General features: G+C 35.5%; 1 protein-coding gene across 1 annotated transcript; it reads right to left on the minus strand.

Moving 5' to 3' along the window:
* Positions 1-3,900: 3,900 nt before the first annotated feature.
* Positions 3,901-9,565, minus strand: LOC120464666 (inhibin beta B chain). The gene is made up of 2 exons (XM_039654162.2): positions 9,005-9,565; positions 3,901-7,064 (listed from the first exon to the last, which is right to left on the minus strand). Exons 1-2 carry the CDS (start codon positions 9,372-9,374, stop codon positions 6,307-6,309), a joined length of 1,128 nt encoding a protein of 375 aa, XP_039510096.2. The 5' UTR covers positions 9,375-9,565; the 3' UTR covers positions 3,901-6,306.
* Positions 9,566-14,189: the final 4,624 nt, after the last annotated feature.

The following is a 14,189-nucleotide window of genomic DNA, read 5'->3' on the forward strand; positions in this document are numbered from 1 at the left end:
GTGTGTGTGTGTGTGTGTGTTTATGGACGCAGGATTAGTGTAATTCAGTGGGTCTGTGGGTTAGTATGTCAGTGTATCAGTGAGTCAGAAGGTTTCACCGGAAACGTAAATGTCTATGAATTAAACACACATAGCAGATGCTTCCTGAGATTGTTCACAATAACTCAATTATAAAAACACACACACACACATTTGCCATAGACGTAATGGCATTTATACAGTACAAACTGTATATTCTGTCCCCTTACACTAACCCTACTCCTAAACCACACACACACACACACACACAAGCCCTGTCCTACATTTGTTCTTGTTCCAGAAGCCCTTTAATACAAACTGGATGGTTTATTGTGAAGACAGCATACAGTCAGTGTGTGTTTGAGGTTGATTCATGAGCAAATAACAATAATAACTGAATTATAATATCCTGATATGAAGGCGTTGCTCCGTTAGGATGCTTTTATTTGCATTTTGTAGGTGTTTAATATGTGTTTGAGCAGCTGAAATCAGAGCAAACAGGCGATCGAGACCCAGTTGCACATGAGCACGCGCTGCAGTCAGGGACACACACACACACACACCAGTTGCACATGAGTCAGGGACAAACTGCAACTCTTCTGTACACACGCGGACGGACTGCCAGAGAGTTTATCGTTCTCTTTCGCCGGTTCTGTCTCTCGTTCGGTCCAAAAGTCTGAGATCGTTGCAGTTTCGCATTATCAATTACATTAACACACAAAATCCTGACTTGTCCCATCATTTCTGAAACCTGACACTCAACACCAGAAACACACACCAAATGTGCAAAACCATTGACTAATGACTCAGTTTTCAATTTCATAAAACACATTTTGCAAACCACAACACAATTCTCTTTGTAACACACACACATCTAACAGCAAGTCTGTTGAGTTCATTTTCCAAATGCCAGAGTAATTCATCAGAGCCTCACACACACACACACACACACACACTTCAGCTGGGCGTCCGACACCGGTGTCCTGATAGAGAGAGGAGGATCAGCCCCTCAGTTATTTCTTTTGTACTTTTAGTTTCTACCTTTTGTTACTGTAATTCTGTAAATGACTGCAGACTATTGAAGCAAACTGCTCATTTTCATTTTCCTTAAATAATTGTAATGTTCTAAAAATGTAAACAAATCATGTGAATGTCACTCTTTTTTTAAGAAAAAAGTCTTTTAAATTGTTGAAAGTGTAAAGATGAAGAGTTTGTATTTTCTGTATTGGTGTTTGATGCGAGTGTTTTTCCTCTCAGTGTGTTCTGAGTGTGTGTGTGTGTGTGTTATCTCAGTGAGGGGTGTGTTTGGCTGCATGACACTGTTTTGAGCGTGTCTTACTGTAAGAGTTGTGTTGCTGGAGTGAGTTTTGCAGGTGATGTGAAGTGTCTACACTCTCAGAAAAAAAGGTACAAAAGCTGTCACTGAGGCTGTACCTTTTCAAAAGGTAAACTTTTGTCCAGTTTAGGTGCTAATATGTACATTTTAAGTGTTAATATGTACATTTTAGGTGCTAATATGTACATTTAGGTCTTAATATGTACATTTAGGTACTAATATGTCCATTTTAGGTGCTAATATGTACATTTCAGGAGCCAATATGTCCATTTTAGGTGCTAATATGTACATTTCAGGAGCCAATATGTCCATTTTAGGTGCTAATATGTACATTTAGGTCTTAATATGTACATTTTAGGTATTAATATGTCCATTTTAGGTGCTAATATGTACATTTTAGGTGCTAATATGTACATTTAGGTGCTAATATGTACATTTAGGTCTTAATATGTACATTTTAGGTATTAATATGTCCATTTTAGGTGCTAATATGTACATTTTAGGTGCTAATATGTACATTTTAGGTGCTAATATGTACATTTAGGTACTAATATGTGCATTTCAGGAGCTAATATGTCCATTTTAGGTGCTAATATGTACATTTAGGTGCTAATATGTGCATTTCAGGAGCTAATATGTCCATTTTAGGTGCTAATATGTACATTTAGGTACTAATATGTACATTTCAGGAGCTAATATGTACATTTTAGGTGCTAATATGTACATTTTAGGTGCTAATATGTACATTTAGGTCTTAATATGTACATTTAGGTACTAATATGTACATTTTAGGTACTAATATGTCCATTTTAGGTGCTAATATGTCCATTTCAGGAGCTAATATGTCCATTTTAGGTCCTAATATGTACATTTTAGGTGCTAATATGTACATTTAGGTCTTAATATGTACATTTAGGTACTAAAATGTACACTTAGGTACTAATATGTACATTTTAGGTATTAATATGTCCATTTTAGGTGCTAATATGTACATTTAGGTACTAATATGTACATTTCAGGAGCTAATATGTCCATTTTAGGTCCTAATATGTACAATTTAGGTGCTAATATGTACATTTAGGTCTTAATATGTACATTAGGTACTAATATGTACACTTAGGTACTAATATGTACATTTTAGGTGCTAATATGTCCCTTTTAGGTGCTAATATGTACATTTTAGGTGCTAATATGTCCATTTCAGGAGCTAATATGTACATTTTAGGTACTAATATGTCCATTTTAGGTGCTAATATGTCCATTTCATGAGCTAATATGTACATTTCAGGAGCTAATATGTACATTTTAGGTACTAATATGTACATTTAGGTCTTAATATGTACATTTAGGTACTAATATGTACATTTTAGGTGCTAATATGTACCACTAAGGTACCAATATGCAGCCTTTGGGTACAAAAGTGTACCTTTTGGAAAGGTGCAGCCCCAGTGACAGCTTTTGTACCTTTTTTCTGAGAGTGTATCTCAGGTGACTGTTGGTAGTGCAGACTGGAGTTAGAGTTTTGCACATTTAGCTCCAGTTGTGTCTCTGTCGTTTAGCAATCGAAAAAAACTGTATTATTATGGCAAAGGTGTTTTGCAACGTAAGACAAATGTTTGCTTTTGAGATGTTTGTGATGTTTTGAATGCAGTGCTTCGTTTAGCCAGAGATGTGCGGCATTCTGTGTGTGCAGTTGTGTAAAGTGTTGGTAATGTGTGTAAGCAGATGAACAAAAATGTAATATAACAATGAACAACATGTGAGAACGTCTCTGGATTTGCTGCACTTTAATAACAGCATCACTGGAACAAACCCTGATTTTTCAGAAACTTACAGATATGAAAACCTTTTCACAATATTCTAATTTTGAATTTGGGGTTTTCATAAGCTGTAAATATCTCACTTTGCATGCAATGAGTCTATTTAATATATTAGTTTCACCTTTTAAATGACTGAACTTTTGCACCATATTCTCATTTCTCCAGTTTCACCTGTATTTGTTTAGAAATCCTCAAACTTTGATTATTTCCAGCTTGCTCTGGGACTTTCAGATGCTCTTTGACAGCAGTAGTCGGTGTTTGGTGAGTTTATGTATATATTTATATGTCATATTTGCAGCGAAAGCAAACAAATCCATGTCTTTATGATGAACAACCCTCTCTGTGCCTTTCTATGGTAGATTGAATTCATGCCAGAAATATTTCACTGTTGTTTACTCGTCAAATATAGCCATCTATAAAGACCACTTCATTTATTTGCCCATGCAAACACGCTCTTTGCCTTTTAGACATTATTGATTGACTTCTTAGAAATCCTTCTTTTTCCCAAGAGTCGTGATCAATTACTTGTCAGGCGATAAGAGACTGTATGACCGTGAAATATTGTAATATCGTTCTGGATTTGCTTTTGGATATCGTTTCTGGAAGCGATACAGAAGAACATGTCAAACATCAGGGGTTTGTTTAGTCTAATGATGTTCGATGTGACCTTTGTCCTTAATTCAAATCTTTATTTACTTTGAGTTTTTCATTAAACTAGGCATGAAGTATAGGTAAAATATTTATTTCAAAATCACACACATTCAGCAAAAATTACAACGTACAATACAGTATAGATTTCCAAGCTCTCATAAGAAAATATCCCTTTTTTATAAAAATTATATAAATTAATCTCATAGAGTTACAGCTCTTACAAAAAGCTAAATGAATAGCTTTAATATTGTGCAACAAGTTACAGTATTACTTTTGTCAAAGCAAAAATAAACAAAGCACATGTAGATCGGCTTTCATTCGTACTAATATGCAAAAATAACGTATAAAGTGCAGTTGCAGAACGTTATGAGCTCAAACCGGTCCGATGCACACACTGATATATCACACACACACACACACACACACACACACACTGATATATGCATCCCTAGGAAGTGCTTCAAACTAAATACACACCAAAACCTGACACTTGTAACATGTACAATGTAGATTATTGAACTGTTTGTAAATTATCGTACATTAATTGTACTGCTTTTGCAAAGGTGCAATATAAATAAAACATATCATTAGAAGTAATATTACAAATAAAAGAAAGAGTATCTGTTTAAACAGCTTGAAAAGAAAAGCCAGTACTACACATATGTAGTTGCGTTTGACTTTGGCGTAACTGGTCTGAAGTAATCTATCACGAGAGAAACATTCGTCAGAGACTGCCAAGAAAAAGATGTTCTTTCTCAGTATTTTTGCATTGTTTTCCGTTACAAAGATCTAAACATTGTTAAAACTGGGGAAGTCTTGTTTCTAAATGAATTGAGAACTATGAAAACTTGTTTCCGCCACAGAATAAAACATTTTAAAAGATAATTGCAACTTTTTATCATCAGAAATGATATATAGTCGCAATTGCGAGATATGATATAAAGTCACAATTGCGTGATGTAAAGTCACAATTGCGTGATATAAAGTTGCAATTGCATGATATAGAGTCATAATTGCGTGATATTGTTGCAATTGTATGATATATAGTCATAATTGCATGATATAAAGTCGCGGTTGGATGATATATAGTCACAATTGTGTGATATAGGTGCAATTGCGTGATATAAAGTTGCAATTGCGTAATATATAGTCACAATTGCGTGATATAAAGTCGCGATTGCGTGATATAAAGTTGCAATTGCATGATATACAGCCATAATTGTGTGATATAGTTGCAATTGTGTGATATATAGTCACAATTGCGTGATATAAAGTCGCGATTGCGTGATATATAGTCACAATTGTGTGATATAGTTGCAGTTGTGTGACATATAGTCATAATTGCGTAATATAAAGTTGCAATTGCGTGATATATAGTCACAATTGCGTAATATAAAATTGCAATTGCGTGATATATAGTCACAATTGCATAATATAAAGTTGCAATTGCGTGATATATAGTCACAATTGCGTAATATAAAGTTGCAATTGCGTGATATATAGTCACAATTGCGTAATATAAAGTTGCAATTGCGTGATATATAGTCACAATTGCGTAATATAAAGTTGCAATTGCGTGATATATAGTCACAATTGCATGATATACAGTTGCAATTGCGTGATATATAGTCACAATTGCATGATATACAGTTGCAATTGCGTGATATATAGTCACAATTGCGTAATATAAAATTGCAATTGCGTGATATATAGTCACAATTGCGTAATATAAAGTTGCAATTGCGTGATATATAGTCACAATTGCATGATATAAAGTCAGAATTTCACGCAATTGTGAGATAAAAAGTTGCAAATACCTTTTTTATTTTGTATTCTGTGGCGGAAAAATAAACTTAATTCAAGGAAAAACAAGACCCCCACTGGCCATTTTCTCCCTTGTTTTAAGCACTTCATTCTGACTCGAGTCATTTTGCTCCTCCAGTAATTGTCTCTTGAGCCGCTTTCAGACCTCCGACCTTCACACCTGAATCTGTCATGTGGGCTAACCGTGCCATTGTGCTTCCCTGAGTATTTGAACATCTATAAAAACCCATAATGCTTAGACAGAAAGCCTTGATCAGGTGTTCCAGCAGCAGATGAATAAGAGCACTGCTAGTGTTTGTTCTATATATATATATAAAAATGTTTTTAGTCTATATAGCAATCTTTTCTCTTCATGACGACTGTGAGGAATGAATTTTTTTATAACTCATCCATTTAAATGATACGAAGCCTTAAAGTTCTGCATAATTAAGGGCGTGGCCACTTGAGTGACAGGTGGATTGTCCGTTAGCTAATTCGCCTTTTTGCCCATTTTCCAAGATGGCGACGGTTGGCTCCGCCCACTTTGGGCTTCGAAAATGCTCTTCAGAACCACATGTCCGTATTCTTTACAGTCTATGATAAAAACCCATAATGCTCAGACAGAAAGCCTTGATTAGAAGGTGTTCAATAAGAGCACTGTCTGCTAGCGTTGATTGTTTATGTGCACCCGCAGGACTCCACGATCATGTCCGGGACGTCGGTCTTCACGATGGTGTGCTGCGAGTTGAAGTAAACCATTGAGAGCGGGCGCCTCTGGATGGGGACGCAGCAGGACGACACGGCGGTCTGGATCCCGTTAGCCTTTAGCTGACTGAAGACGGTGGCGTGAAACGAGGAGGCTATGCCGGGCGACCCCGAGAGATGTTGAGGACACTGTCCCATACAGTAGTTCATGTGGTATCCCTCGGGCGCTATGATCCAGTCCTGCCACTGTATGTCACGAAACTTAATGTACAAGTCTTTCTTGCAGCACACGCTCACGTCGTCTCCGCAGCGTAGCGAGCGTTTGCTCAGCGCGTGAGTCGAGGCGTCTTCGCGCAAACGCACCTGCGCTACGAGGAACGGCTGGTGTTCGCCGGAAGCGTCGCGGACACACAGGTTTCGCTCTCCGTCTTCGCAGTGGACCTGGAGTTTGAGGCGACGCTGGCCTCCATCCAGAAAGGCTTGTAGGGCAGCGGTGACGGGGAACGTGTGCCAGCCGCCCCGCGAGACCTCAACGCTCCTTTGGATTAGCAGTGTGCGATTGTTAGCGCCCGACAGGTAGATCTCAGCGTTCACGCGCTCACCTGGACGAGGGGCGTCCGCCGGACGAACGTAGAGCCACAGCGACGACTGGAGAACTTGAACACTGTGGCCTTTCTCCTGCAGGAACTGGAACGACAGACTGGTGTCCAAACCCGGCGAAACCTCGTCATCTGGAGAGAAATCACACCGTAAATTATGATAATAAGATTATGATAATAAATCCAAGTGATATGGATTTTTTCTTTGGAAGCGAATGACATCGGGAGTTAAAATAAGCTGTTATTTATGCATGTATATAATTAAGAAATATTTGCATGGATATACTGTAAATATAAATATTTTATTAGGGCTGTGCAAAAATTAATTGCGATTAATCGCATCCAAAATAAAAGTCTGTGTTAACATAATATATTTGTGTGTGCTGTATATAATTATTTTGTATATTTAAATACATATGCATGCATGTATATATTTAAGAATTATTTGCGCTTAAATTCTGTATATATACATATAATCTAAATTATATAAATATAAATATTTTATATATGATTAACACATTTTCTTAAATATATACATGCATGTGTGGGTATTTATATATACAAAATAATTATATACAGCACACACAAATATATTACGTAAACACAGACTTTTATTTTGGATGCGATTAATCGCAATTAATTTTTGCACAGCCCTATATTTTATATATATAAAAGATATTCATGCATGTGTGTACATAATTATACACAGTTCACACACATATATTATGTAAACATAAACTTTTATTTTGGATGCAATTAATCGTTTCCCAGCACTAATGTCTATATTTTATTATTTTATTTTATTATTTTAAATAAAAATGAGAACTGTTGCCTTGGGCTTTTTTGTCTCATTTTATTGCATTTTTTATTTTTATTTCAATTAACTAGCCTATAATATTCCTGTATCCCTGAGTTTGTAAGTATATAACTTTTTATGCATTTTATGAGCATACATTTATGAAGGCACAATAACCCAATATTTCCAAGAATGTTTTATAATTAAGTTCCGCAAATGTTTTAAATATGTTGATTGTGAACTTTAAGAAAACATCCCATTGTATAATTTAGAGTGTTCTTTAAACATTCAGAAACAAGCAGTGACTTGTAGGGAATGTGAGATTAACATCCAAGAAGAAAAAGAATAGCTAATGTTTTTATAGGTTTGTTCATAACTTTGCCTCTCCAGTGTAAAAAAATATTTTCATGATTTGTTATCACAACTTTTTATCTTTTGTCAAATCAATTTGGATAATTATTTTGGTTCAGATAACATAATATGTTGAGTTTCTATGTATTAAACCAACATACTTCATCGTATTAAGTTAACTCCAATTTCTATTTTCACTGAACTCTGAAAATTGTAAGGCACTAACCAACATTTTCATTATTTGTTTTCACAACTTTTTTCGTTTGTCAAATCAACTTAAATTATTAATGTAGTTCAAATAACGTAATATTTTGAGTTTCTGTTGAATAAAAAAAACATTTCTTTTACAGTAGAAACATTCTTCAAATGTATTTGCGTTCATGTTGGTTTAGCTTAAAAAGTAGGTTACCTGGTTGCCTTAAGATTTTGAGTTCAGTGAAAATAAAAATTTGAGTTAGTTCAATGATGTTGATTTATTCAACATAAACTCAAAATATTAAGTTATCTGATCCAAAATAATTATCCAAGCTGATTTGACAAAAGATAAAAGTTATGATAATAAATCATGAAATTAATTTTTATTTTCAATGAACTCAATGAACTTTTTTTTTTAACAAGTGGACAATTGTGAACTGAACAATTATGGCAAATACATTTTAGGAAAGTGTCTACATTGTAAAAAAAATATATATATATATTTTTTATGATTTTTTTCACACCTTTTTTTCTTTTTTCAAATCAACTTAGATAATTCACGTGGTTCAGATAAAATAATATTTAGAGTTTCTGTTGAATAAAATCTCCTTTCTTGCTTTAACTTATGAACTCAAAAATGTGAGGCTACTTACTTTTTAAAGTTAAACCAACATTTGTGTATTTTTTTTTTACTGTGCAATGAACATTTTAAGAGTTTTGGGCTACTCACCGACATCAGCGAAGCTCACTATCTCGTATGCCTGGTTATTCGTGAGCGAGTTCGGTAAGTTATTGTCCAGCTCCAGGGTCCCGTCTTGTCTCACGCGCCCCGCGTGCAGTTTCCGGAGCGCGGTCATGAGCGCGGCGCGCGGCACCGCATGCGTGATATTCGGCCTCTCCCGCAGGTGAAGCTTGTTCAGAATCTGTTGTTTCGCGATCTCGACCAGGTATCGTTCCTCCGCGTCCTTCTCCATCGCTGGTATGCCGCACGTCGGGCACACGGTGGTGGCCGTGCTCGTGCCAGTCACCGTGAGCGCGCTCAGCACCACCAGCGTGGACAGCACCGTGAACGCGGACCACGAGAACGACTCTGAGAGCATGATGCAAAGTTTTGCTTTGCTCGTTTCACCGGGACTGGTTTGGAGAGAGTGAGCGCTAGTGAGTGGCCGCAGAGAGTCAGCTCTCAGAAGTGGGCTAATCCATCAAAAGTTGTGACACGTTTAAGGGACGCACCAATGACGGTGTCTGTCACACGTGTGCACGCGCTCGAGGGGAGGGAGGACGGTGGAGGTTAGCGACACACACACACACACACACACACACACACACTGAAGCATTGCTATATATATAGCCCTGCTGGGGTTAATCATTAGCGCGAACAAATAAACACACGACACTTACAAGTTACAGTGCCACGTCGAGCCGCAGTCCAAAGCCTCACCTCTGCCCCAGTGACCCGCAACACTGTAACCCTAACCCTAAACCACTGAACGGGACATATGACGCAATCCAGGCTGTTTCATACGGGAAACCAGTCAGCATCCCAGTCTGTGCAGAAACAAACTAAGATCCCAGACCATGCACTCTTAAAACAAAGCATTTCCCTTAAGTTTTTCCCTCAAAACGTTCTTTATAAAGTCGCTCAGAGTCAATAATGATGTCCCCTAAAACCCAAAATGAGTTATTTAAATGTGCCTTTTTCATTCCTTAAAATATCTTGAATGTAACTCGACACCCTCGCCTCATTTAGGATACACGGTTCTATGAATATGCAAATGAGAATATGAAGAGAATATTGACTTTCAGAAGAAAGTCAAACAGGTAAATTATGTTTTTTGTTGTTGTTGTGAGCTGTCTCTTTAATATTCAATATAAAATAGAGAGGTGTGTTCATTTAGCAGATGTGACAGTAAAATCACTAGTGCCACATTACAGAGCTGAGTAGTTTGAGATTATTATTTATATTTAGGAAATATTTTTTTTAACAAAACATTGTGCATTGGATGCAGTGGTTTGGAATTGGATCGGCTGAGTTCAGATATCATTCAATAAATGTTTGTTGGGTTTTAATGCTCTTTAACCCTGTCATGCGTTGTTTAATGTCTGATGGCTATTTAATAGGAATTTGATGGTTATAACAAGGAATAAATTACACTTTTAAAGTCTATGCTTAGAAGCATCTCTGTAATTAATAGGCCTACAACATATTTTAAAAGTCCTGTGTGAAGTGAACACGGAGATATCAATACTGGGTTGACAATACACACTGACGGTAACATTTGATGGATCGTTTTTGTGTTTGAATGTGTAATTTTGAGTCTAAAATTAAAAATGTCACAAAATGGCAAGTTACTAGCCTAATAACAACAAAAGCAATGATGAAACAACCTCATTAATTATTCAAGGCCCAGTGCGTGATGGGAACACATTTTTACTTAATTTTATAACGTTGCGCTTTAATTTGTACACGCTTGAATTGAGTATTAATAGGCTATAGCCTAGAATTTACTTATTTTAAATAGTCTGAACTTACCTTTTCATTGCTGTTTTTGTAGTACATACTTCACCACAAAATTCATTTTTAACAGTGTGCTGCAGATCTGTAAATAAGACAAAAACATCTAAAGTTTGTTTAATATTCTTTCCAAATGTGCTTTTCATTTTTTGCCCCCCTTCTTTTTCCTTTTTTTTTCTCTCCCGTTCTTCTCTTTGCTAAGAATTTCAATAGATAAATCAGGCTTCCTTAGTCTATTACTTCTCTTGTTGACTATAGAACTAGCCTATAACATGTTTGCTGTTTGAAAGTTTGTCTGTTTTTGTATCTTAATAAAAAAACCTCAGTGCGCAGGCGCCGTCTAGTGGCCACACGTCACCACGACGGGTTAATGAATAATGAATGATGTCATCCCGCTCATTATGACATGCTAACATTATATGAGCGATTGTATTTATACGTGAATATCAAAAAAAAAAAAATTGTAAAGTTTAATATATTTTCTTTTCTCTAATTCTTTACTGGCACCATCTGAACTTTTGAAATTGCATGTAGTTCACATGCTGGCAGTGTTTCCCGACAGATTTTTGTTGGCCACATCAGTAAAGCACGTCACATGGTTTATTTTATATCTGAATGTGGAACTTGATAATTTCAGACGGACATTACCTCACATATCTAAGCTGTTCAAGTTGTTCAAACATGTTTCGCCATGCACTCGCTCGCACAATGGATCACGCATGAAAGATTAACATGTCGTTTAATTGACAGATTTGATTGGGGGAGATCGAGAACGTGCTTTCATCAGACATTTGCTGAAGCTAAATCACAAAACGCATGAATCTGATGAAACTATTGAGGTCTATCAGCAATATTTACATATTAGGCAGAGATAAGAGTCTTTCACAAGATCTGACCGTTCTGATCTGTCAAAGAAGCACTATACAGTCTGCACACAAACAGACAAACTAGCTCATGTCAACTGAAGAACATTTTAATAATCTTATACAAATTTATTTTATTTTATAATTTTTTTGGTGAGTGTAATCTTTATAAAAATCTTTTTTTTAAAACATAAGGATCCACAAGATTCTTCAAGGATCCATAAAAACTTTTTTAAGAAGGTAAAAAAAAAGTTAAACAAACAAACTTTTCTATCTTTATATTAGAAATACGTGTCCCTGCAAAATGTTTTCTTCGTCTTCTCAGAACTGGACATTCCAGTTTGATCCAGATCGTAAGGCATCAGTTTGTGACACTGATCCTGGGTTGCACAAAAACTACCCAACATTGTGAAAATAACCCAACACAATGACCTAATGGGCTCAGCTGTTTGAGGAGAAGAATCATCGATACATTAAAGCTGTGGAGGACACACTATCTAGGATAAAGGTGAAAGGGAAGCGTGAGTTCATTGCGTGCTTTATTTGGAGCGTTCCTGTCCTGACCTCCGAAAGAAGAATCAACAAGTGACAGATATAGGACACGTGCTGTGATTCAATGCATCTGCCTTATCTGACTAAACATATAGTGCAACTCTTTTAGGAGACACAAGTTCAGCACGTACAGGTGAAACTGCAGGGGAAATGAGAATATCGCACAAAAGTTCATTTATTTCAGTAATTCAACTTGGTGAAACTAATGTATTATATAGACTCATTACATGCAAAGTGAGATATTTCAAGCCTTTATTTGTTATAATTTTGATGATTATGGATTACAGCTTATGAAAACTTTTCATGAATTTGGGGGTTTCAAAAGTCATAATCATCAAAATTATAACAAATAAAGGCTTTAAATATGTCACTTTGCATGTAATGAGTCTATATAATATATTAGTTTTACCTTTTAAGTTGAATTACTGAAATAAATGAACTTTTGCAGCATATTCTATTTTTTTCCAGTTTCACCTGTAGGCTATTTAAAATAGAATCGTTTGTAACATTATAAATGTCACTTTAATGAGTCCTTGCTTTTTAAAAGTATTAATTTCTTTTAAAAAAAATCTTACTGACCTCAAATGGTAGTGTATAATTTTACAAAAGCTTTCTATTTCAGATAAATACTGTTATTTTGAACTTTCTATTCATCAAAGAACCCTGAAAAAAATGTTTAATAATCATAAATGTTTCTTGAGCATCAAATCCTGATATTAGAGTGATTTCTGGATCACTGAAGACTGGAGTAATGATGCTGAAAATCACTGGAATATATTACACTTTACTGTATATTCACATAGAAAACAGTTATTTTATATTTTAATAATATTTCAGAATTTTACTGTATTTTTAATAAAATAAACGCAGCCTTGGTGAGCAGAAAACTTCTTTTAAAAATATTAAAAAAATTTCTTACTGATCCCAAACATTTGAACGGCACTGTATAAGCTATTTGTTTATTTATTAATTTATTTATGCGATTAATCGATTTGACAGCACTAATTTTATTACTTTATACCATAGTCAATATACACCAGGCCAAGCCAGAAAACTCACAGTATTATTCTTGTAAAATATGAAAGGTGAATAGGCCTGTTAAAAATTAAATTGAAGTTAAATGTTTTGTGAAAGTATAACCCCAATGTTGTTTTATATTTTGTACAGTACCCAATATTCACCATGCCAGATGCTCACAGTTTTTATTATTAAATAGAATAACATAAAATATAAGCTGTAATTGGGAAACTATTCGAGTATAATGTATAAAAAGGATGGTAATTTTGTCAGTTAATGATCATCACTAATTAACATGTGATGTAGCTATATATAGGATTTTGTAGGGACATTTATGCTTTAATTTCGCTGAAATAATTTTCCTGAATGAACTACAACGAAGTAATAAAATCGGTTACATGGTGTCATTATATAGGCTATTTAATGTACTTACTATAGTGTTATAGGATTAGGATTTGGTTGAGGGTTAGAACATGTAGGCTAAGTAAGCATAATTTACTGTTATTACTATGGTAAGTACATGTAACATATGTAACAAGGACACTGTAAAATAAAATTTTACCATAAAAAAGAGAGAAAAAGATGCAAAAACAGGCGAAACTGAAACTATGACCACAGCGCCATCTGACGTTTCCCGAAGGCACAACCACACGGAACAGTGACGTAGAGCACAGAAAGAGCCAGTGTTATACTTTCAATGCTTTATTCCCCGTGTTTTTTCCTGGTTGTGAACACGGGAGAGCTTAAATGAGGATTCGCGATGCTTTCAAACGCGCTTTTCATTAAAAAGAAAAAATATTATGCTTTCAAACTGTACAGAGATGTTATTAATGATATACAACTTTGAATACAATACACCAAATATATCAACAATAGGTTCAATGTCACAAGCCGAACACTCAGGATAAGACTAAATGAGGGGTTTTTGACTGTTGATATTTTTGTGAGGTTCGCGCGTGACGTCACGG

This window comes from Pimephales promelas, chromosome 8 (assembly GCF_988280905.1).
Source record: "Pimephales promelas chromosome 8, fPimPro1.hap1.1, whole genome shotgun sequence".
NCBI lineage: Eukaryota > Metazoa > Chordata > Actinopteri > Cypriniformes > Leuciscidae > Pimephales > Pimephales promelas.